Here is a 25689-nt window from a genome sequence, read left to right on the forward strand (position 1 = left end):
CTGCCCATCCATCCCCAGGGTGGAAGAGAAGGAAAGATACAGAGGTACTTCTGTAAACCCACAAGTTCTAGGACCCCAACTGGGAAGTACAATTTAAAAGTTAGTCTACTTCTTTTATTTTTGTGTAAGTTCTTTAATGTTTACTTTTAGTTTGAGAGAGAGAGAGAGCACAAGTAGGGAAAGGGCAGAGAGAGGGAGAGGGAGAGAATCCCAAACAGGCTCCGCCCTGCCAGCACAGAGCCTGACTCGGGGCTTGATCCCACGGACCACAAGATCATGACCTGAGCCGGTATCAAGAGTCGTATGCTTAACCAGCTGAGCCATCCACACCCCACACCCCAAAAGTGAATCTACTCTTCTAAATGAACAGTGAGATAGGACATGAAGAACAAGGGTGCCATATAAGGGTTTCAGACCACAGAGTCCTTGTGAGTATCCCATCTCTAGGGTCCATACCTGTAACTGATCTTCGAGAACAGCCGTGGCGCTCTCACCACTGTTTTCATCAACAATCACCACCATGTGCGTTAGTGAATTTACCTTCACCTGTTCAGCCTCAAGATCATTTTGCAAATGCTAGAGAAAAAAAAAAAAAGATACACCATCATTTCTACTCCTTTCACATTTACCTCTTTAAAATCCACTCAGCTGTCAGTAGTAATTAAGGACACTTAATGAGGCATCGTGTTTAAATTTTCAATCATTACCCTAAGTGTTCTACTAATGAAACAAGGCCCTTATACATCTTTACATTTCATTATGAACCAAAGCAGGTTGAAAATGCAGTGTCATAACAGATTGCAAATGGGATATCATAACTTTTATTCCAACTTCTGGCAAAAAAAAAAAAAGTTGAATAGATGACTTGAATGAATATACTAGAAATTAAGATAAGAACATAGAACTGATAGGACAAAAAAAACCCTTACATATGCAGAGTCAGAGATCATTTTAGTGCAGCATAACGTAAGGTGAGAGATAAGTAGAATGCTATTTGACAGTCAGAAGCTATTCAGATTAGCTACCCAGGAAAGCAATTCAGGATATACAAATGCCTTCCATTCTCCCGTCTCCCATGGGAAGAGTATGCAAGGTCATAAGATGCCTGTATATAGGTAATTTGTTTAAAAGCTACCAATAGTGTTGTCAAATGCCTCTGAATGGTGTTTAATGTACCTAAAGTTCTATCAGTTATCTAGATATTCCATTGAAAACTAAAAGTTTTCAAACAATTTGCAGGGAAGCTATTTTATTTGACTTTGAAAAGTTATCTTCTGCGGGACCAAATTAAATTATCTACCAAATTCTGATTCCTCATCTAGTGTCTGATATTCTCCTATACCACAGAAAAAACACAGCTTTCATTAAAGGACTAGGGACAGATAAATCTGGGGCTTTGCTTTTTTTTTTTTTTTTAAATATTTATTTATTTTTGAAAGAGAAAGAGCACAAGCAGAGGAGGGGCAGATAGAGAGGGAGACACAGAATCTGAAGCAGGCTTCAGGCTCTAAGCTGTCATCACAGAGCCCAACCCAGGGCTGGAACCCATGAACCATGAGATCATGACCTGAGCCAAAGTCAGAAGCTCAGCACCCCCACCCATTTGCTTCTTTACCCACACCCTACATTACTGCCAACACACTAGAATCCTTAACCACTTACAGGTCCAAAAGAAAAACCCTTGAAAGCCTTGGGAACACTAAGTACTTTCATACTGGAACGATACATACTTCTATAAAACTGTACCTGCACTTTCATCCCTTGCTTAGAAAATCACCCCCCCCCCCGCCACGAATTCCACCCTAGCGGATACTGAATAAATGAGAACACTGAAGAAGTGTCCCATCCCTGCACTGATGATAGAATCATCAGCCCCTGAGAATGCTAAGTGCTGCCTTTTCATATTTGATGGGGTCTAAAAGAAATATGAGCCAGATTTACTTTATGATCTTCTAGCAGCTTTTGTAGGGATTTTAAATCATCATCCAGGGGGCAGGTTTCCATCTTCTGAATGCGTTCTTCTGTGAGTGTCAACCAGGCGGAGAGCTGCTGCAGCTGTTTCTTCTGCAGTTCCATCAGCACGTCATGCAGCCTGTCCGGGGACAAACACGCGTCATCCCCACTCCTTTTGCCCTTTGCAAAGGCAAACACACGCTCCAGGCACCAAAGAAATGGGGTAAGGGAATACAGTTTTGTCTAACCATTTAAAGTGCCATTTAGTCTTTCAAAAAAAAAAAAAACTTGTACTTTCTTCCTAAATAGAGTCCATTAAATGTGGTCAAAGAATGCAAATAACAGCACCCTCTATTCATATCAGAATCATTGTTTCTTCAATCAGGAATTCCTGCTTATTAAATAGGTGGAAATTGCAATGGGATGAAGCTTGCTCCCTAATACACAATACATGAAATAAAATGAACCATGGGAAAAAAAAAAAAACTGCCTTACAAACTGTTACAAGAGGGAATTGTCGATAAATACTACATAGTCCCGTCTTCGTCTCCAGTTAATGGTTGGCCGATTTTAATACTGCAAAGAGATAACTACCCATATGAACTGTCTCCTCCTTTTTGCTAATTTCTGTATTCCAACTTCTGCCTTTTCATTTGGTGAACATATTGAAGAGGAAACAAAGATCACACACAATTCCAGCAGCATTACAAAAAGAAAAGTACAAATTTTACAAGGCAAGTTCCAAAATTACCTCGTCTTCACAGACATGCAGGCTTTGACTAAGCTAAACTACGCAATGCAGTCGATGGGACAGAGTGTTAGTTTCTTTGCTTCCACTCACCGGGACTGTCTGTCCATACTATCCACCCTAAGTGCCTCCCATCTAGCATTCAGCAGGGTCATCTGTTCCTGAATCTCAAATTCCTCTTCATCTGACAGAGTTCCTTGTGTTATCAGTTGGTTTCCTGCCTGCAGGACACTCCCCACACTGCTCTGGTGTGCTGTCAGCTCCATCATAAAAGCCTAGAAAGGTAAATCATTACGATTTGTGAGCTGCTCATTGAAGAAAAAATATTAATAAATTGTTAATGCCTAATATTAATGCTGCAGGAAAAAAGTCTCCATGTAGAGCATAAATAAAATAGACTTTGATCCAATTGTTTAAGCTCTGAAGGTAGGAAATACGCAGCTGGCCTCAGTAAAAAGGGTTACAGATCAAAGAGAACAATAGCTGATACCAGCTATTTTTAAATAACTGTTGATTATGCTACTGACTGTGAACATGGGATAAGAAAACAGCATAAATAAAACACAATGCTCACCCAAGAGGAACTGCGTAAGGAACAGTACCATTTCTATTATTTTCAAATCAAAATAGCAAATCAAAACCTGTCAATTAATACACCCACCCGAAAAAACTACTTAATCAAAAGGAAATCTCCATGTAAATAAATCATTACCCTACAATATAACATATATCCTCAAACTAGTAGGAAATTTTCATTCTATAAAATTATACAGGAATGGATATGACATTTGCTTACTCATCCAATACATAAAAATAATCACTTTCTAGGGAATACTCAAAACCTGAAGATCTGGTGTATTGATTAGCCAGACTGCATTTTAACTATTACAACAGAACTATAGCTTCAGAAGCAATGATCCTACACATGACCTGTTGTCAGTGGCACCACAGAACACACAAGTCATAAAAAGATTACAATCTGAAACCTAATTCCAACGCAGGGTTAATCACCCATCCCAATTTTATACCAAAGCTCTATTTAAATACCACATATCCTGTGGAGCAGAATTCAGTGAACAACAAGTTATCAGGGTAGATCCCCTGAATAAGGCACAGGTACCACGGTGGATACATCAGCTACAGATTATTTACTTCGTGGGTAGCAAACTGGTCCTTGACTTCTTCCACATCATCGGAAATATCATCCTGCTCCTGGAAAGTATCCTCAGCGGAAAGCAGCCAGGTCAGTACTTCCTCCAGGGCTATCTGATAGCTGTCCAGGTCCATGTCCACCTCAGTGACAGTGCTGGGGGTTTCAGCTCGGGGACTCTCGTGTTCGTCCTCTGGTGCCGAGCTCTAGGAAAACAACCCCAAGAAACGTCCACAGCATCATGAAGGTGTTCAACAAAGACACACTGTCATGGAGAACCTTAAGAGAGGTGCCACCATGACATAGGCATCCATCCAATTCTCAGGGGCTGGGCAAGCAATGCCATGAACCAGGCAGGAAGCATTTATTAAAAGCATGCTAGGAAGACAACAAGTACAAAAGTGCAATACACCCATGGATTCTGTTCTCACAGAGATTCTAATATAGTTGGAGAGAAATAAATAACCCACATGTATCACTTCTGAACAAAAATAAAATGGCTATTAGCAGAGCTATAAATTCCATGGATCAAACAAGGGATGCTATTTGAGTTCAACAAGGGCTAAAATAGAAAAGTTTTACAGAGAATTTGGAACATTTTGGGCCTTGAAGGATGGATATAATTGAAGGAAAAATAGAAACTGGAACTCTGTCTTGACCCCCAGTTTTACTGAATTGCACTTAGCATTGCATTTTAGACGCTGAAATACAGCCACACATGCAGACTGTTGTACTGATGGCATTTTCTGAGGCAGTTGCCCTCAAGCTTACTCACTGGCCTTTTTTTAAGGACCCGTGGAATAAATTCACCTTAAGTTCTTCCTAAGCAATAGAGTATTTTCTCATACACTTTGAATTTTAGAACCAAACTGACAATCTCACTCATTGCTCCTGTTCAGAGCAAAACTTCTTTAAAATCTGTGTACAGCCTGCCTCCACCTTATTACTTCTCTTCCACAATTTGTACATGTTTCAAACATACAAAAATATAGAGAGAACAATATATGAAATGCTCACATATTTAGCACATATAGTTTGTCAACAATCTTGTTCACTCCGATTTGGTTTTGGTCCCCACTACTCACCTGAAAAGGCTTTTGTCAATGTCATCAATAACCTTCCCATCATCTTTAGAGTGACCATGTAATTAAAACAACAAACTAGAATGCTTTTGATAATAATGGTGCTAGGACGACACAAATAAACGAGAACTACTCCAAACAAATCCAGAGATCTGATTACCCTAAGTCTCTTAAGCTCTCAGTAGCATCCAACATGGCTGACCACTCCCCACTATTTTCAGGCTCTCCTTTCCCTGCTTTGGTAACACCACATTGGCTTTCCTCCTGGTTAAATAGTATTTGTCAACCTCTAAGTAACGAAGCTCCTCAAAATTAAGTCTTAGGCCCTTTTTCTTTTCTGTATACTTCGTTTCAGTGGTCTCATCCATTCCTATTGGAATGGCACTTAATTCCTCCAGCTAAAAACCTAGCGAGCCCACCTTGGTTTGTCTTTCACCTCCCACATTTAATGTGTAAGCAATCCCTACCTTCAAAATCTATCCAAATCCATCAAGACCCTTCCACCTCCACAAAAACTGATATCTGTTCTCAGAGCTACAATTGCCTGCTAATCACTGGCCCCCCACACTCCCACCTCTACAATCCACTTCTTACACAGGAGCAGGAGGGCCTGTGGAAAACATAATCACATCATAAGACTTCCTTGCTTAAAATCGTTCACTGCTTTCCCAATGCTCTTAAAACACATTATAAAATTCTTAACGTAGTTTAGAAAAATATCGTGACAGCAAGAAACAGTGTGTCTGTGTGTGTGTGTGCGCGCGCATGTGCGTGAGTGCACATGGGTGTGGGGGGGTGGATTTCAATAGTTAATCAGGGAAGACTTCTCTGAAAAAGTCCCAACAAAACAGAAAAGACGAGAAGTTTGTCATGCAAATAGTAGGTAGATGGAGGAGCCACATGTATAAAATCTTCTGGAAGAAGAGGGAAAGGTCCATGAGGACCACAAAGCAGTGGCCTGAGATGAATTACAGAGGTAGTCTGGGTCTTGTAAACTATAAGAGAAGATGAGGCCTCTGATCAGCATGAAGGCTGGAACAGAAAAAAAACACACAGCAGAAACAATCCAGCGGAAAAATCAGACAGACCCGGGAAACCACTTGCAAGAGTTTAAAAAAAAAAAAAAAATGAATCAGGGAGCACACAGATGAAACACTGGATAATTAAGACACAGATGGTGTCAACAACAGAGAAGGGAAAATGAGGTAAGTTCTGGACCTAAAATCCTGAAACTGTGGAGATAACCCTGGAGATAACTGACTACCAAGCCTCTATACGACAGTGAGGACATCTGAGAACAAGGACAGTTAGTGACCAGCTAACAGTCACTTAGACAGACACTAGTTTTCATGAGGGGTGAGACGGAAAGCACTGTAACTGCAAATGTTCAGAAGGTATTAAGTGAAACATGGGAGGGGACTTTCAACTGAAAGTTTGATTTAGAGAGAAATGCAAACATTTTTTGCTGACCACCTAATGGCTCTACAGCATATGTCTGTAGGAAGAGCCAGAAAGGAAGGCTGGCTATCAGCGATCACTGGAAAGTAGCAGGTGGCAGACTCTGTCAAAGAGTAGATGATTAAAACTTGAGCACATTTTATTTCTTCAATTAACTTATTTCAGCCTCTAAGGCACTAATGAAAGTACGCAAATGAAGAGGTTAGTTTTAATATACTTGCCCTTAATCAACAAGCAAATGGCTTCTGCAATTCTTATCATGTAATCCTGAGCACTAAAAAGAAATGATTATTTTATCTACACATCATGAAAGATAAATGAAACTTTCTTGCTTTTTAAGAAGGAATGGCCTTAACTATATGAAGTAAAATATCCCATCTTTCTGACAAAAGGTACTCCGATCCCATAAAGAAGTGATTTTAAAACTAAAAGGCAACCTCAGAAGATTATCTGAATCACTTAGCAGGCACATCATTAATGGAGGATAATAACTACACTACTAGAGACAAATGCTTCCCAGCATTTTTTTCAGTCAATTATAAAACATTAGGGCTTTTCCTTAATGTCATTTGATTTTCAAAACTACCGAAGAATCCTGGGCTCAGAATTGCACACATCTCTTGCCCTCTCTCCCTCAAGAAGTTATTTTATTTTTCTGTAAGTCATGATATTTTCTGAAATGGAGAAAATAAAAGGATTGGTACCTACTACCCAAAGAAAATCTGAAATAATAAGTAAGTTCTCCAAGGTTTGGAGAATTAAAATAAAGTGTTATGTCGACTACAAGACCATTATCATTATATGAGAATTAACCTTTTTTTTGAGAGAGAGAAAGAGAAAGTGAGCAGGAGAGAGGACAAAGAGCAAGAGAGAATCCAAAGCAGACTCTGGGCTCAGTGTGGAGCCCAAGACGGGGCTCAATCTCACATTCCCGTTATCACAACCTGAGCCAAAACCAAGAGTCAGACGTTCAACCAACTGAGCCACCTAGGTGCCTCCATCTTTAAAAAAGGAACTTGTTGAATGAGAATGAATCAAATGCCAAAAGAGATCTAGAAGGATAAGTTATAATGGTGATAGCTGCTGCTTATTGAGGGCCTATGATTATCACAGTCAGCACTCTGAGTTACCTTTACGAAGTGGGGTGATTTTATCCAGATTTTGCAGCTGAAACTGTGGTTGAAAAGGTAAGCAAGAAACAAAACAAGTAGTAACAGGGATGAGCTTGGAGCTTCAAATCCCATGCTTTCTCTCTAAAACGTACTTCTTATCATTCTGAAATCCATGTGTATCCCTTGGTTTCTGGGTTGCTAACACATTAGACTAAATGACTTTTCAAGGTCTCATCCAACTGTTAAAATTCTCATTTTATGAATTAAGAGAACTGAAACAGAATAAGAAACAGAGTAAGAAAATATAGATTGATTTAAGACAAGAAAATTCAGGAAGAAGAATTCATAACTTTATATCTCCCCCCCAAAATACATTTATATCCTGATGAATAAAACCATTCTAAGTCCTTCAATGAAAAACTCACACAGTAGCCTATTGTCAACTACTCCTCCTAAATGAAAAGAGGAAATAAAGCTTATATTTTGATAGCCCTTGTGAGAATATAATGATAAAAATCTTTTCTTCAGAGGCAAAAAAAAAAAAAAAAGATTAGTACTTAGAACAAAACTAGGCTGATCTGAGAAAAGGCAACTTCAGCATGACAACGAAGAAAAAATGAATAGATGATGGGAAAACGTCAAGTTCTTAGGCATATCATGCAGCTGCATGTTCCCAGCCTTAGACCCTAACTCCAGCTTTACTGTGTAAAATGATGTATGGCTCCTTCCCAATAAAATCAGCTGAGCTACAGTTTTCCATTACATGCATATGACATTTGATAGCACGCTGATTGATAAACTGAACTTCTTATGCCTATGTAAGCTGAGAAGCCAAGATGCTCTCTGTCAAGAAAAAAACCCTAGTATGTAAGAGAAAACCAATATGGCAAGTCAAACTTTTTAATAAAAAATTGACCTGTACCTGTATACTAATTTCTCCTTCTTCACATTCTTTCTTATATTTCCTTGGGAGTGTCTCTACTTCACGGATGGCATCTATAGTGACTTGCTGAGGAAGCACCTCAAACAAAGATGTTAAATACATAATTATGGATTTCTTGTCAGGAAGCTGAACAGCAACATCTAAAAGGGGAAGAAAATAAGAACCAGCTTAAATTAGATGTCCAAAATATGTGAACTGCTCAATATTAGATATAAAATAACTACCCTTAGTACCCATAAACAATACTAGTATATAATGCTTGAAATACCATAGCTCAGTAAATTTCTATTTCATGAAACAAGAGATAAAGGCAAAGATGAATCTTTACTTTGTTCAATATCCCATTTCTTAAAAATATTCCCTAAAAGCTTCCCAAAAATGCTCAAAGCTAAGCTACCATTTAAGATGACACAGACTTTATTGGGGTGCCTGGGTGGCTCAGTCAGCTAAGCGTCTGACTTCAGCTCAGGTCACAATCTCACAGCTCATGAGTTCGAGCTCCATGTTGGGCTCTGTGCTGACAGCTCAGAGCCTGGAGCCTGCTTCAGATTCTGCATCTCCCTCTCTCTCTGCCCCTCCTCTGCTCATGCTCTCTCTCAAAAATGAAAATAATCATTAAAAAAAATTTTTAAAGATGGCACAGACTTTATTTATAATAGGAAAATAAGTCTAGAACTCAACTCTGCAACATTTGTAAATGCATTAAATAAGCCAAATACTGAATTGCTTCTCTAATAATTATATTTTCCTAAATCTCTAAGTCTTATGCTGCTAGTATCAAGTAACTAATCTCCAATGACATAATTACATTTCCTCCCAATGCATACTACAAATTAACTATAATAGTAGCAATAACTTGTCTCCAATTAAATAGCTTGCACCATACTCAAAAAGAAAAAATACATCACAATTCTCATTATTCTTTTCAAAAAGGAAAGAAGAAGCAAAAGCAAGATTGAAATTAAACAGTGAACAATACCTTCAGGGTCTAAGAGCCTTTCAATTCCCAAATAAGTTTGAGCCTTGCTGAAGGCATGTTCAAGTCTCTCAATTGGGGACATTTTGACAACTCTATCCCAGTTGAAGAGATCAGGTCTGAAATTACCATGCAAATAAAACTGAGTAAAGATGAAATATAGGACATTGCTATAATCTAATACACTTCAGTTTTAGATTATTTCACTTGTGAGTTTAAATTAAGAAATTTATGTTTTAGGGCACCTGGGTGGCTCAGTCAGTTAATCATCTGACTTCAGTTCAGTTCATGATCTCACAGTTCACGAGTTTGAGCCCCACATCCCCACTGTAAGTGTGGAGCCTGCTTGGGATTCGTTCTCTCTCCCTCTCACCCCTCCCCCACTTGCATGTGTGTGCACATTCTGTCTCTCTCAAAATAAATAAACATTAAAAAAAGAAATTTATCTTTTATATCTTAAAGACTTGTAATACTACTTTTTAAAGTAATTTATAATATGAAAACAATAGGTTAAACACTCTAAATTTCTAGTATTGGTCAAATATGCCATTTAAAACTTATGAAGTAACCAGTGAAAGATTAGAAATGGTATATGATATTTTCCAAATAGTAAAAGAAAAAAAGGGAAGAGGAACCTATAAATATAGGACAACAAAGAAAAAAGATACAAAAAAGCTAAAAGAAATGAAAAGCTTAAAACAAGAGGTAAAAATGAAACTAAGTACATGAATTATTACAATCAATGTTAATGGACTAAATTCTCCAATTTAAAGACCAAGATTAGCAGAATAGAAAATCCAGGTCTGATCTGCTCACAGGATATTCCTACAACTAGGCCCTCAGAGAACTTTTCACCAATTATCCTCCGCCATACTACCATTGTCTAGTATTTCCTTTCTATCTTGATTTCCTTTTAATCCCACAAATTGGACATTATTGTTACTGATTTACCCAAACGTTTATCCTTTTCTTTGTACTCTATCTGTTCTTAGATAGAGTGGATCCTAGATCCACTTAATTTCTAGGATTTGCCACCCCTATGCTCAGTCTCAGTCCCTTCTCTGACTTCATCTCCTATTCCTCTTCCTACTCATGCCTCTCTACCCACTGACTTCCCATATGCCCTCCTCCCCTCTTGCCCAATAGGTTTTTCTTAGCACGTTTACCATTTCCATATGCTATGCAACTTACATTTTCATTTAATTGTCTTCCCCCTTTATTTGAACAGATATTCCAGCAGGACTGGGATTTTTGCCTGTCTTGTTCTCTGCTATACATGCTGTACCGAGCACAGGCACTCCACACATACTTGCTGAATCAATTAAGTAACAGCTGGGTAAATGTCTGGGCTAAAATTCAAGTTGTTTGATAACATTTCTAAACGAACTAAAAACAGAGTCCAACCCTCTTAAACTAATAAAGGAGAAGTAAAAGACACTTGAATGTAGGAGTTCGTTAACTAGATAAAAAGTAAAATTTTTAAAAAACTACAGCAGATATTAGTCTCGTGGTAAAACACTGAAACCATGCCCTTCATTATGTCAAACAAAACATTCTGCTCACTATCACCAATTCAAATCAATATTGTACTGAAGGACAAGGCACAAATGAGGAGGGAAGAGAAAAGAAGAGGAGGGAAGAAACTATTATGATTTATGGACAGTCTAAAAAAAAAAACTACTAAGGTACCTGGATGGCTCTGTCAGTTAAGTGGCTGACTTTGGCTCAGGTCATGATCTCAACGTTCATGAGTTTGAGCCCCACGTCAGGCTCTGTGCTGACAGTTCAGAGCCTGAAGTCTGCTTTAGATTCTGTATCACCCTCTCTCTCTGCCCCTCCCCACCACACACACACACTGTCTCTCTCTCTCTCAAAAACTGAACATTAAAAATTTTTTAAAAAACATAAAAACATTTTGTAAGATTTGTAAAAGTTTCTGTAAAATTTTAACAAGTTTTGAGATGTAAGATTTAGAAAAGTCAATTTTTTTTATCTATAAGCAAAAAACCTACAGGAAATGGGACTTGAAACATTAGTTTACAATAGCAATAAAACATATAATAAATTTTGCCTTTCACATTTAAATCCTTGATGCATCTGGAATTTTCTTTCGGGTATACGGAGGTAAGGATCCAATACACCTATTCCCCTATGGGTAACCTGTTGTCCCATAGTATTAATCTGCAACATTAGCTCAGGTATATAGCAGAATGGAGCTATTTCTGAGTTCTTTATTCTGTTAGGCTGAACTATATGAAACTGCCATTCTTATATGTCAAAACAGTCAAATGTTGGCAATGTCACGTGGTTCAGCCTATTACTATATTTGAATATTTATTTATAGACTATATATATATATATAGTCTTAATAAATATAGCTTCATAACTAGTTTTATTTCTGTTTGGGAAGTACTTTAGCCTGGTTCTTCTTCAGGAGTATACTGGCTCTTCTTGGGCCGTTGGTCTTTTATATAATTACAAGTTTCACCAAAAAAAAAAATCAGTTGTCTATATTTAATTGCAACTGTATTGAATTTACAGTTTCTTTTTTGGTATGAGAATGAAAATGTAACACATTTCATTGTATATATTACTGGTTAGTGCTGAATGAGTGGGACTCAACTATGTGAATTATTTTACATTTTTTAAACTTATAAATATGTAGAAGAAACCACGGACACTGAACTGTGGCATTTAAGTCCTATGGAAATAAGACTTGATGGGTATTTTCTTCCATGTTTCTTTTCTTCATATTTTTCATGTGCAGAGAGGTCATGGGGAAAGGGCTTTAGGGAGGAATAGTAAGGAAGAGACAGAGAGGAGATACAAATTGGGAAGGCCCACGTCTCATTGGGTCGTATCTCACTTATGTCGGTGGAGCACGGCATTGAAGGCGAGTCCATCTGTCCAGCTGGTGGTGAAATTGAGGACGTTGACCTGGCTATATGGCCGCGTGGACTGGCGTACCCAGCTCAACAGGATCTTTTCACTGTTCGTCTGCTGCAGGTCTGACATGACATCTTTCATGACATCTTTTACCTGTTCAAAAAATACCATGCCTGCCTATAACTTAAAGTAGTCGCTGGAATCAAGTCCTTGAATAAGGACTATTACTTCAATTAACCATTACGGATCAAGTAATTGGTATTCATTTTATCTCAAAATTTTCCTTTAAACACTGGAAAGATAAAAGTGTTTTTAACAGTAATTGTTTTACGGCAGTAGGATTTGAGAGGATTTTTACCTCACCTTTATACCTTTATACATTATGGTATTTTCTATATCTTAGCAACACCTATATTCAGTTTGGTTACAGTGAACATTACGTTCATAACCACAAAGTAATTTTTTAATACTATACATTTAACAAACACCTTTTAATAAGAAGAACACAATTTTTATTTTCTACAAAAATGAGAAAGGAAGAACTTCTGACGAACTGCAAAATCAAAGAGTGAAGTACATTTTATGATGATAAAAACAATTATAATCTCGAACTGCTATTTTATTCTAAAGTGATACACGTATTATAAGGAAATGCTCAAAGAATGATGTGACCTATGAAAAGGACACAAGAGTCAACTTGAAGGAGCAGGCAAAATAAATAATGATAGTGAAAGATTATTATTAACCTATCAAATAAATAAAAATTTATGAGTGAACACTGATATATAAATGAATGGATGGATGAATAGATACCTAAACAAGTGGCAAGGGGAAACTCTTCCATACAAGTAGAAAGACAACTAATAAATGCAGAAGGAACATTTGAGCATTTGAAATTGGAAAATCACTATTTGCCAAGCATCACAATAATAACTGATCAGGTAAGAACTACGAATGGATCTTAAAACTAATGGAAAAAAGTTTGGTAAGTAGCTAAATATTTACACAGCCTCAAAGTATATCCCCACAGGCTACTTTTTAATAACAAAAGGCAGTCACATTACAGGGGAGATACCTTAACCCAAACAATGAAAGTTGACACTGCCAGAAAAAAAACCTAATGGAAAGCACATGTTTCTGATACTAAGAACCCAACATCACTTCTGCGGCATCCTGTGCTGAAAAAGGAATAATCTGAATCTATTCATAAGAAAATACCAGCCAAACCCACATGGACGGGTATTCTACAAAATAACTCTCCAGTACTTTTCAAAAAGGTCAATATCGTGAAATACAAAGAAAGACTCAAAAACTACTCCAGATAAAAGAGGACTAAGAAGATGTGAAAAATACATGTAATGAATGATCATGTATTTTTTTCTTTTATAAATGATATTATTGGGGCAATTGACAAAATCTACAAAGGACATGCAGATTACAAAATTGCATTGTTTTGATATTATTTTCCTGATTTTAATAATTACATATTATCTTTAGTGTATACTGTAATTATGCTTAACGATGCTAGTATTATATTGTATATAGCACATTTTATATTGATATTAACATCATATTCTAGTTACATAAGAGAATTCTTTGCTTTTAGGAAAAAGGTTTGTTTTTACAAAATACACAAGTGTTTAGGCAAAGAGGAAGACAAAAGAGAGAACTGTCAGCATTTGGGGAGTGTGAATGAAAGGTGTTGGGGAATTCTTTAAGCTATTTTTGCAACTTTTTTATAAATCTGAAATTATGTCAACTTTTTAACTTTAATATTTAAAGAAAGATACTTTTTTTCTATGCCAGGAAAATAGAACTGTTTGTCTGACTCTTTCATTCCAAATTACTAGAACTTGAATTGTGTCCCTGTCCCCCAAATTCTTGATGTCCCAACCCCGACTACCTGGTAATGAGAATGTATTTGGAAATGGGTCTCTAAAGGGCTGATTAAGGTAAAATGGGATCTTAGGGATGGGCCGTAACCCACTCTGGCTGGAAGAAGAGGAGATCAGGACAAAGACACATACACATGGAGGGAATACCAAGAGGACACAGGAAGGACATGGCTACCCACAAGCCAGAGAGACGCCTCAAAGGAAACTGACCACACTAACACATTGATCTCAGATTTCCACCCTCCAGAACTGTGAGAAAATAAATTTCTGGTGTTGAGGCCACACAGTTTATGGTGCTCTGTGATGGTGGCCTTAAGCAACTAACACACAAATGATACATTTTTCCATTTCTATTAAAAAGGGATTGAAAAGCATCCCACCTGCCAGTGCAAAATGATGCTCCAGAGCAACCCCAAAGTCAGCTTGTGGTTTCCATCGACAATGTCCGTTCCTCCTATATTCACCAAATCCACCTAGCACAGTTAAAAAACAAAAATAATAATAACCTTTAAGATACTTCCGCCACATAAACCAAGATTTTTGTCTTAGGACATTTGGACAGCAACAGAAGTGGATGATAAGAGAAATTTCACTCTAAAGAATCAGGTAAACCTAAATCTCAAAAATGTATTATTTCTACAATAGATCGATCAAGTCATCAGAAAACGCGTGACTGTCTCCTCGCTCCCAGAAAAGGTTCAATATTTGTGGTAAGGAAAATGTTTCCAGCCAACTGGACAATAAATTATATTTAAAAAAAAAAAAAAAAAGAAAAAGGTTTTGAAAAATCAGTTGATGACAATGCACAGAGCAGGTGGCCAGTGTAACAAAAAGTAATCCCGATAGCACCAAAGAACCCCGGAAGTCTCAGGGCACACTTACATTGTTCTGATGTAAAACCTGCAGCACTCTGTTGACATTGTTTAAAGCATGTACCCTCGTGGAGCCACGTTCCTTCGGCTAGAAAACAAAATACAGAATCAAATAAGTCAGCCTCAACACTGCCAGCAAACATGGACACTGAGACGTACAGAGAACAGCTCAACACGCAGAGCCCCTCTGCGCCAGGAGCCCCGGCTGGCTTCTCAGGCCACCATGGAGGCTCGTGTCCATAGCATGCACGTCACTCCACTTACATCTTGAGACACTAGTTCAGTCCCTTGCCTAACACCAGCATTCAAAAACTACCAAAGATGATGACTTAATGAACCTGGCATGTAGTATGGGTTTGGAATTTCTAAAATATTCCCCTGGTGATTCTAATAGACAGATGAGTTTGGGAACCAATGGTCCAGAGAGAAAGCTTCTTTTATCAAAACTGGGCCCAGGGCACCTGGGTCGCTTAATCAGTTAAGCGTCCGACTTTGGCTCAGGTCATGATCTCAAGATTCATGTGTTCAAACCCTGAGTCGGGCTCTGTGTTGACAGCTCAGAGCCTGGAGCCTGCTTCAGAATCTGTGTATCCCTCTCTCTCTGCCCCTCCTCTGCTCATACTCTGTCTCTCTCAAAATAAATAAACATTAAAAAAAAAAAAAAAGAAATTAAAATTGGGCTGGACACTGACTGAGAAGCAATGTCACCTTCACTGTACCAATCAGTGTGCACAGAGCAGGGTGGATTCAGAGGCACTGTCCCAGGTAGCATTACAAGGCCCCACTGGGAAGGCAGCCTGGAGAAAGGTGATCTGGGAGGCAGTTTCTGCCTCAATGGCCAGGGAATCTCATCTGAGAGAGGGATCAGCCTCTCCAACAGGTACGCAGCAAAAGACAGAGTATATAACTACCCCACACTTCGATGAGAAAGGAATTCTTCTTTAAGAGTGCAATTCTCTATACTTTGTATAGTAATTCTACCTCTAGTGTTAAAGTTTGTACCCATAAAATGCATACTCTTCATTAGCAGAGTTATTTCTGGGTGAGTATAAAGTACCTTACACATAAAATAATAGAATTGGGCTTACATAATTAACATGTATATGGTATTACATGTGTGTGTATATAGCATATACATACTATGTATACACGTCCTGTACACACTACATATATACATACACACATCTATGTCTCTTTATATATTTATATCTGTATAATTTTTAACAACTCAGAGGAAATAAACCAGAATGTTAATAGTAGCTTAAAAAAAAAAAAAGAATTGGGCTTGATGAAAAAATGAAGGTAATACTGAAAAACTGAATAAAAATAAATGCCATAGTCTTTAACAACTTTTCTTTGAGTTGTTTGTTTTGTTTTGTTTTTTTTTTGAAAGAGAGAGAGCACACACACAAGCAGGAGAGGAGCAGGGAGAGAGAGGACCAGAAGATCCAAAGTAGGCTCTGTGCCGACAAAAGTGAGCCCACGGAGCTCAAACTCATGAACCACAAGATCATGACCTTAGCCGAAGTCAGATTCTTAACTGAGTCATCCAGGCACCCCAGCTTTTAACAATTTTTTTAAGATATTTATTTAATAACATTTACATGTGTTTTCTACTATTCAAACATTATACCATTTTTATACAGCCATTCCTCTTTATAATTCTGTCCCGGGCTGTCTGAGAGTAATAAATATAAAAAATAATTTTATCTTTGATAAAAATAGAGCCCTCAATAAAGCACAAATATTACTCTACCAAAGATTCACTAAAACATTTTTCTAAAGATGTTCCTATTTTGGGCCTTTACATTGTAAGGACCCCTAAAGGTCTTCAAGTATCAGTAATGATGAGAGACACTTAGCCTCATTCTCAAAGATGACCCCTCTCACCAGTGATGCTCCTGTGAGGCCTTCCAGAAGATCCAGGAGCTTCCTTCCATCTTTGAGGTCTGTGAACATATCATTGATTGGTGGTTTTCCACTCTATAAAAGAACAAGTAAATAATCAGTTTCTTCAGTAGCAGAAATCACATACATCTGTGGCAAATAAATGAATGGTTTCATTTTTTCCAATTAAAAGTCTGGAGGGGCAGCTGACCACTCAGCTTCGCCTTCTATGGAAAGAAACACAAATATACAGAACTCTGAAATCCATAACAAATGCTTTAACCTGAGCAATATAAATTGCACTCTTTCTTACAAAGGGAGCATATAAAGCTATGGCCAATGTCCAGATGCCTTGCCAATGTGTATGTCCCTGAGAAGGAATGCTACAGAGAATCGCTGAAAATTTAAATGGGCACACAGCACCTGCATGAAGAGCCCAACAAAAGTGTGTCATTCTCATTCCATCACCGCACATTACATTCACAGTATGATGGTGTCTTGCGGCATTTCCACTACAGAAGCAGGTCATTTTGTCAACAAATTTTGCTCTCTGGTGCCAGGCCTATACTTCTAGCTAGAATTTCTGAACAATGAAGACACTTAGGGCTCTGTGTCTAAGTCTACTACCAGTCCTGTATTTCCAACAACAAAGCTTATAGAATTCTAAACTCTCATCCCTGATTGATAAATAGCATCAACTTCCACGGACCAACATTCCGAGTGTCCGATGCCAGAAGATCCCATGCATTGACGGGCAGATCCTCGCCTGTGTGTGGGTGGTATGATGGGTGTACACAATAGGAGAATTCCTACACAGAGAATCAGGAAGCCTTGGTTTTAATTCCAGTTTGACCATTACCAAACTGGTGAACCTAAGTGCACTCTTAACCTTCCTCTAAATCACAGGCTAAAATCAAATAAATACTATTATGTGAAAGTGACCAGACAACTATAAAGCACCATATAATAAAAGTTATGTTGTATCAAAGTACTCCCCTTTAATATGAAATCTCCACAGTGATTACAGTCCTCACACCTGTCAATAATCAAGCCATTTTATAACAATAACTATTTTGTCTTCTTCACTTTTCACTTAAAAATATATACGTAAAGTCATATGAAGCACAATTTTACTCTGAGCTTGAAATGGAAGAGGGGAGGGAGGGAGCCACTGTGAGGTTTCCTAAAATTTAGGAATTTCCATTATTCCTCTCCTCCTGATTTTCTACATTTTTAATTAAGTATAAAGTATTGTCAACTAATGATGACTAACATGGCTTTTCAAGAGGTCACATACTCTAAATGAGGGGAAGTATGGTAAAGGTTTCACCACAGAGTCAGTAAAAAAATAAACTATAACATATTTGTGTGTGAAATAACGCTGCTTTTCTAGTCCCAGCTGCCATTCTGGTGAGTGGCGATAGTGTCAGGGACACATCAATTATCTCCATCAGTCACAATAACAGACTGATATGTACCATGTGGGAGATATGCCCCAAGGGACCAGAGGCGATACTTCAGGAGGCAGAGCAAGGGGGAGCTCCTTGCACATTTAGACTTCTTACCTGCTATCAGTAAGAGCAAAGGGGGAGAAGAGGCCCTCTTCATCTACTACCTCTTATCTTCCTCTTCTCTGAACCAGCAAAAGTACACTTCAGAGAACTAGCCACCAAATAACCAGATTCCCTTTCAGGGAGAGATGCATAACTCTGATCTTACAGAAAGAGACAGGAATATAGGTAAAGCTCATGGGAGAAACAAAAAGGGATAGCTAGGATTAAAAAAAATCTTAAAAATTACTGATAGTTTTCAGCACACAGATCTTTTACATCTTTGGTTAGGTTTATTCCTAGATATTTTACGGTTCTTGGTGCAATTGTAAGAGGGATCGATGTCTCGATTTCTCTTTCTGTTGCTTCATTATTGGTGTCTAGGAATTTATCCAAAGGATACAGGAGTGCTGCTTCATAGGGGTACATGTACCCCAATGTTTATAGCACCGCTTACAACAATAACCAAATTATGGAAAGAGCCTAAATGTCCATCAACTGATGAATGGATAAAGAAGATGTAGTTTATATATACAATGGAATACTACTTGGCAATGAGACAGAATGAAATCCTGCCATTTGCAGCAATGTGGATGGAACTGGAGGGTATTATGATAAATGAAATAAGTCAGTCAGAGAAAGACAGATGTCATATGTTTTCACTCATATGTGGAACTTGGAAAACTTAACAGAAGACCATGGAGGAAGGGAAGGGGGGAAAAAACAGTTACAAACAGAGTAGGAGGGAGGCAAACCATAAGAGACTCTTAAATACAGAGAACAAACTGAGGATTGATGGGGAGGTGTTGGGGGAGAGGAGAAAAGGGGTGATGGGCATGGAGGATGGCACTTGCTGGGATGAGCACTGGGTCTTGCATGTAAGTGGATGAATCACGGGAATCTACCCCCAAAACCAAGAGCACTCTGTATACACTGTATGCTAGCCAACTTGACAATAAATTACATTTTAAAAAAATTACTGGTAATAAGTGCACAAAGGTCTTCTCAAATCCACTATCCATTTTCAAATAAATAAATAAAATAACATAAACCGGCACAATATAAACATAAATATGTCCATATGACAAATAATTATGAATGATCATCCATCAATGACCTCACTGACCAAAAAAAACTTTATTTAGCCTTTCCACATCTCTTTGCTCATCTGTTAAAAACTAAGATGACAGATATTCAATAAATGGTTGATACTATCATTCATATTAGAAACATCACTTCAGTGTTTCTACTGTCATAAAAGTGCCATAAAATTTCAACAAAATCTGAACAGATAAATAAAACAAATGATTAATTCCCAGGCATGAATATAAAAGCAGATACTGAACCTGAGTACATGTTAGTATCAGTTCATAAAGATCTTCTAATACGATGACCTATAGGGATACATCCCACTCCAAAATAATGAACACGGTGGTACAAGAGCACCCCACGCTGTGCTGTAGGTAAGTACAGGAGACAAACCATATTTCACCAGCAAACTCACTAGATTCTTCCCTAAGCCCCACTGTTGCTCAATAACAAAGCAGGAAGCACTAAGAAATAGCATTAATTTTTCTAAATGAGACATTCCTTTCCTCTCTCACTTGTCTAGTTCATTCATTACTGAGCAGCAAACCTTGAGAAAGCCTCCCTGAGGAGTAGTCTTTTGAAATACACATGACCGAGACATAGCCCTATCCTTCTGGAAGTCAATCATTCATACAGTAGAACCAATACCCTTATTTTTTTAAAAAACAAAAACAAACAAAACCCTACAGTAACAGTAACTCAGTTTCTTTATTCTATTTCCGAATTTCAGATGAATATTGACGGCAATCAGGAAGAAATCTGTTTTTTGCTGTGTCTCTTTCTCCACTACGCTCCCACCCCAAACCAGTGATGGCGTTATCAGTATATATATACCCATCAAGTATCTTCGAAAGGACTATGCCTGAAGGTGGCCAAAGTGGGGAAAATACAGCCTATGAATCTCCTCATTGGACCAAGTAAAGAGTAAAGAAAGGTCCCTGGGATCATTAAAAACCAAAGCTGGTTCAAAACTTACACAGAAAACACACCATGCACATGGCCAGTCACTACAAAATACTACATATTCATGACAAATACAACCTAGGAGTGTCTCATAAACAAATGGAAAGAACCAGCCTATGCCAAAGAGCAAGTTCCACTTACCACCCAGGAGAGTAGCATCTATACATACGTGATTCAGTACTTTGTGCCCTATAACCAGGGGCCAGAAAATTTCTATGGTAAAGGTCTATAGAGTACCTAGTTTAGGAGTTGCTGGCCAGGTGGTCTTTACAAAGCTACTCAATCCTGTTGTAATATGAAGCAGCCCAGACGATACAGAAACAAATGAGCCAATCATAATGATAACTACCTTCCAATAAAACTGTATTTGCAGACTCTAAAACTTGAATCTCATATAATGTCCACATGTCATGAAATATTCTTTTCTTTTTTTTTTTTCCACCACCTAAAAATGCAAAAACCATTCTTAGCTTATGGGCCATACAAAAACAGACACTGGACATGTAAAATGTTCTTAGACATAGTAATAGCAGCCACTTAGATCTGTTCTAAAAGATTTATAGAGATTTAGATGTGTTATTTACATGCATTAGTTATTTCTTGATAACAGGATTTTAAAGTAGGAAAACTGAGACGGGGTGATGTGACAAGTGAGAGGCAGAACCCGGATCTAATACTACAAAATCTGGTTGCAAATCCACAAGTCTGTGTGAAACTGCCACTCAAATTATGAGGGTACCAGCCTTTGATGTTTATGGAAGGAAATATTTAATTGATGGGGGCAGAAGAGAAGAGAGGGAGTTATATTTAATGACTTCCCAAAGAGAGCAACAAAATATATATCCAATTTAAATGAACTCCAAATGAAGACGATGTTTTTCCAAGCACACGACTTTAAAGCATATCTGTGCCTTCCTATCACAGGCTCTCAAAATGGGGTCCACCCTGGGAAACTGTTTGGAAATGTCAGAAGTCATCATTGAATAAAATTAAAAACTGATTCATCCTGTCAGTCAACCTCTTATTTAGATTTTTAATTCTTTACAAAGACAGATATGCAGAGACTTCTCTGACAGAAAGAATATAGTTTAGTAACTCAATCAGACAAATATTTGGTGAATACATTCTTTGTGCTTGGCCCTGCAGAAATGCCAAGTTCAGGCCACCCTCCCCATTACAAGAGAGGGTTCCCAGAGTTTTCCAACAAACACAAAATAGTACAAATGCACAATCTTGAACTTGGGGGGCAGATAAGCCATGGGTCACATTTAGCCTTAAAGTTTGAAAAGGCAACATGAGCGCAGAGGGTGATGATGTTGTACGTGACCAGTCCTGGCCACCCCCTCCTCCAACCCTTTCCCCCTGTACTTCTGTGCACTCTCCTGACACCAGCTCTAACCCCACCATTGTGACAAGAAGGACCGGTATTAGTACCAGCAGCTGGGACACAGATGCTTCTGTATTGAAAAGTGTCAGAGGATACAAGCAAACTGTCATTGCAATGCATGAGGACAAGCCTGCGGCTGTGAATACCGACAGAGACGTGTAATAGTACAATGGCATGAAGGAGACCTGATGGGCTCCATCACACCCGGAGAATCAGCCCAAAGGCTTAAGGCAAAAGTGCTCATTTCCAGCCACCGGTGGCCATGAAGGAATCCCAGCCCATCGTTGCCAGAACTTTGAGCTTTTCAAAAGTAGCCAGAAATCTGAATTTATCTGTGTAATCTCCTGTTATTTGTAGTCCCCTAAGACATGGTGCAGATAAACATATTGTGTCCACAGGCACAGCAAATCAGAAGGCGGCTGATTAGCAATCTCTGCATATGGTTAAGCACATGCAGACAGGTGAGACAGAAGTTTAGTCAACAGAGAGTCCTCTGAATAAGTGATCAAGTCTGTGGAAAGGATGCACACGCACATTCACTCACTCACACACACCACACCACACCACACTACACCACACCATCCAAAGACTAGGGAACATGACTGAATACAAAACACCAGTGGACATTTTTCTGGCTCAGACCAAAACACAAAGAAGTCATTTCAGATTCTTTTTGTTTTCCACTCACTCCCCACCTCACCTACTTCCAAAGACACACTCTAAAGGCAACTACCTCCCTCTGTCAACTCGGCTCCCACTCTGGTTCATGCCTCCAGGACGAGGCTAGTTGATCCCCGGGTCTCTGCAGTACAGCCAGAATAACTCTAACAACAGGCAAATGACTCCATTATGGGCCAAGACAATCCAAACTCCAAGTGAAAGATCCTCTGTGATTGGGTCCCCACCGTCTCTCTAAAGCTGACACTGACTTACTTTCCCCCTTCCTCAGTACTCCCAAAACACAGTTATTTCCATCTTAAAGGCCAGGTTTTTCACCAAAAGTAGGAATGGCAATGGGAAAAAAATTGCCAAAAATTGAATACAAAAGTAAAACTTAGAAAGTGTAGTTTGTAGTTCCAAAGAGAGCAAAGTGCTAATTCTTTATACCAACAACAAATCAACCAGAGGCAGAATTGGGCCTCAGGATTTTCCGTTTGGAAAAATGATCTGATCAGTGCCTCCTCCCTGGGGTTGCTAGGCTGACACGGGCCACCCACCATCCACAGCTGGCAAATGCGGGCCTTGTATTCAAGGCCCTCAGAATTTAGATGTAAACAAAACCAGTACCAACACAGCATGCTGAGCACATTACCAGGGACTCATAAGCTAGCATGGTTCTGCCAAATTTGTACCAAGTAACAGATACAGTACAGAGACAGAATCTGTGCTATGACTGCCCTAATATCATTATAAATAATCAAGTTACAACTGGGTGTTAGAAGGAGATGAGTGAAAACAGAAGTTTTTAAATGCTTTCACAACAAACATATCTGATATGGTATCTTATAAACAATAAATCTGACACTGTTTGACTATTCTGTGATTTATTTATGCTCTATTTTCAAAACGGGATTTGAGGCAGCCTATGGAATTCAGTTACTATCTCTACTGGGTACTGTGTGTGTGTGTACATGTGTGCACCATACACACAGATGTACACACATACACATATTCATCTATAGCATATATACTAGAATGTCTTTGCATTCTTCTCTGATTAATCTAAGGTTAATCTGATGTCCCCAGCCTTTGATAACATATTGCAAGGTTTAGCATCTCTCTCTTTTATTTTTTTGTTTGTCTGGGGAAAGGAGTTGATTATTTTAAAAATTCAAAAAGAAATAAGCAATTTAATTTTTCTTTTAATAATTTTTTAAATTTTTTATGTTTATTTATTTTTGAGAGAGAGAGAGAGACAGAGCGTAAGTGGGGGAGGGGCAGAGAGAGAGGGAGACACAGAATCCGAAGCAGACTCCAGGCTCTGAGCCGTCAGCACAGAACCCGACTCGGGGCTCGAACCCACAAACCATGAGATAATGACCTGAGCCAAAGTTGGACACCCTACTGACTGAGCCACCCAGGTACCCCTCTTTTAATATTTTTAATATTTTATAAATCGCAAATCTCAGCACTAAAGCAAATGTAGAACCCTTTTGGCTCTTCCAATTCTACATTTTCTTTTCTTTTTTAATATTTATTTATTCTGGAGGCGAGTGCAAGCAGCAGAGGGGCAGAGGGGGGCACACAGGATCTAAAGCAGGCTCTGCACTGACAGGCTGGCAGCAGCGAACCCAATGTGGGGCTTGAACTCATGAACCGCAAGATCATGACCTGAGCCACAGTCGGATGCTCAAGCAAGAGCCACCCAGGTGCCCCCAATAATTCTTTATTTTCTTAAAAGTCAATAAGTACATCAGTGAGCACCATAAGCAATGCCATTTTGATTAATTATGTGTATGTATATATATATATATACTCTTAAAAGTAGTTTACAATAAAAACATTATAACCTTTTCTCTTGACGGTGGAATTAAAAGTAGTGAGGAACTACTGCGTGGCTCATTCAGTTGAGTGACAAACTTCAGCTCAGGTCGTGATCTCATGGTTCGTGAGTTTGAGCCTCACTTTGGACTATGCACTGACAGTGCTTGGGATTCTCTCTCTCCACCTCCCTCCCTGCCCTTCCCCCATTTGCACTTTCTCTTTTTCTCAAAATAAATAAATAAAACTTTAAAAGTAAATAAATAAAAGCAGTTGAATATTTTCTATGGATTTCTCCTATCACCTAATTTTTTGTACTATAATTATTATTACATAAATTAAATAATTGATTAAAACAAAGAATGGTATCTCTACTCAAGATTAAGCAAATTGGCAGCATTAGTTTCATCACAATTGTAAAGTTACAGCTTCACCAATGAAGACCATATGATGGTCAATATCAACTTTTGATTCTACCCCACAGGGAGAGAATGAAAGCATTTGACTGAAAAGAATAAGAGCAAAATGAGTGCAGTGAAATGCCTAATGAGGTCTTTAAACACCTTGCAAAAGAAAACCAGCAAGATGTTCTGCGGTCACTTAAAGAATCAGTGAGCACATGGCTCTTGGCCATTCTTTTGAAGAATTCAAGGTGGTCAGCACAAGTTCTTAAGAACTGAAAAAGATTCCATTTAGAAGCGTGTCCGGAAGGAAGGAGGGAGGGAAGAAAAGGAGAAGAGGGAGGGACTGGAGAAACATGGCCCAGGTAATCACACAAGAGACATATTAACTGCAGAGCAATGACTGATGCAGTGTTCATGTAGGAATCAAAGCAGTGAATGTGTGTCTGCCTTAAAAACTACAAGACACTATAAAACGCAAGCTAACCCAAATAATACCTTTCAGAGAATCAAAAGTCATACAGCATGTAACAGAATTTTTACCTTGATCTTGGGTAAGCAAACTAACTGAGAGAGTGCTGATAAACCAGGATAAGGAAGCACATGTGAGGCTCACACGGCTGGCAGCCAGGGGCAGGGCCAAGTGCATACTCCATGGACAAACAACCAGGTGAGGTCTGCGGGCTGAAGAAACCACTCCACCTGCATAGCAGGCAAGGTCTGTCACAATAAAGCTCATTCCAGACCCACACAACGAGCAAAGCAGGGGAAAGGTTTGGAGAATGCAGTTCCTCAAAAGATACGCTACCATGGGACCAGCGCAAGACATTAGTTATGACATTGATAATGATAATCT

General features: G+C 38.6%; 1 protein-coding gene across 4 annotated transcripts in view; it reads right to left on the minus strand.

Moving 5' to 3' along the window:
• The window catches only part of UTRN (utrophin), a 576845-nt gene that overhangs the window by 378666 nt on the left and 172490 nt on the right, over positions 1–25689 (minus strand). For all 4 annotated transcript variants that reach the window (XM_039230877.1, XM_039230878.1, XM_039230879.1 and 1 more), the window contains 10 exons: positions 16966–17058; positions 15086–15163; positions 14584–14676; positions 12289–12461; positions 9426–9541; positions 8426–8586; positions 3854–4057; positions 2795–2976; positions 1942–2092; positions 457–576 (listed from right to left, as the gene is read on the minus strand). In XM_039230877.1, coding sequence (XP_039086808.1) covers positions 457–576; positions 1942–2092; positions 2795–2976; positions 3854–4057; positions 8426–8586; positions 9426–9541; positions 12289–12461; positions 14584–14676; positions 15086–15163; positions 16966–17058 — 1371 coding nt within the window. The remainder of the gene's footprint in view (positions 1–456; positions 577–1941; positions 2093–2794; positions 2977–3853; positions 4058–8425; positions 8587–9425; positions 9542–12288; positions 12462–14583; positions 14677–15085; positions 15164–16965; positions 17059–25689) is intronic.

Source organism: Hyaena hyaena, unplaced genomic scaffold (assembly GCF_003009895.1).
Source record: "Hyaena hyaena isolate Hyena2069 unplaced genomic scaffold, ASM300989v1 scaffold_52, whole genome shotgun sequence".
In the NCBI taxonomy this organism is placed as follows: Eukaryota; Metazoa; Chordata; class Mammalia; order Carnivora; family Hyaenidae; genus Hyaena; species Hyaena hyaena.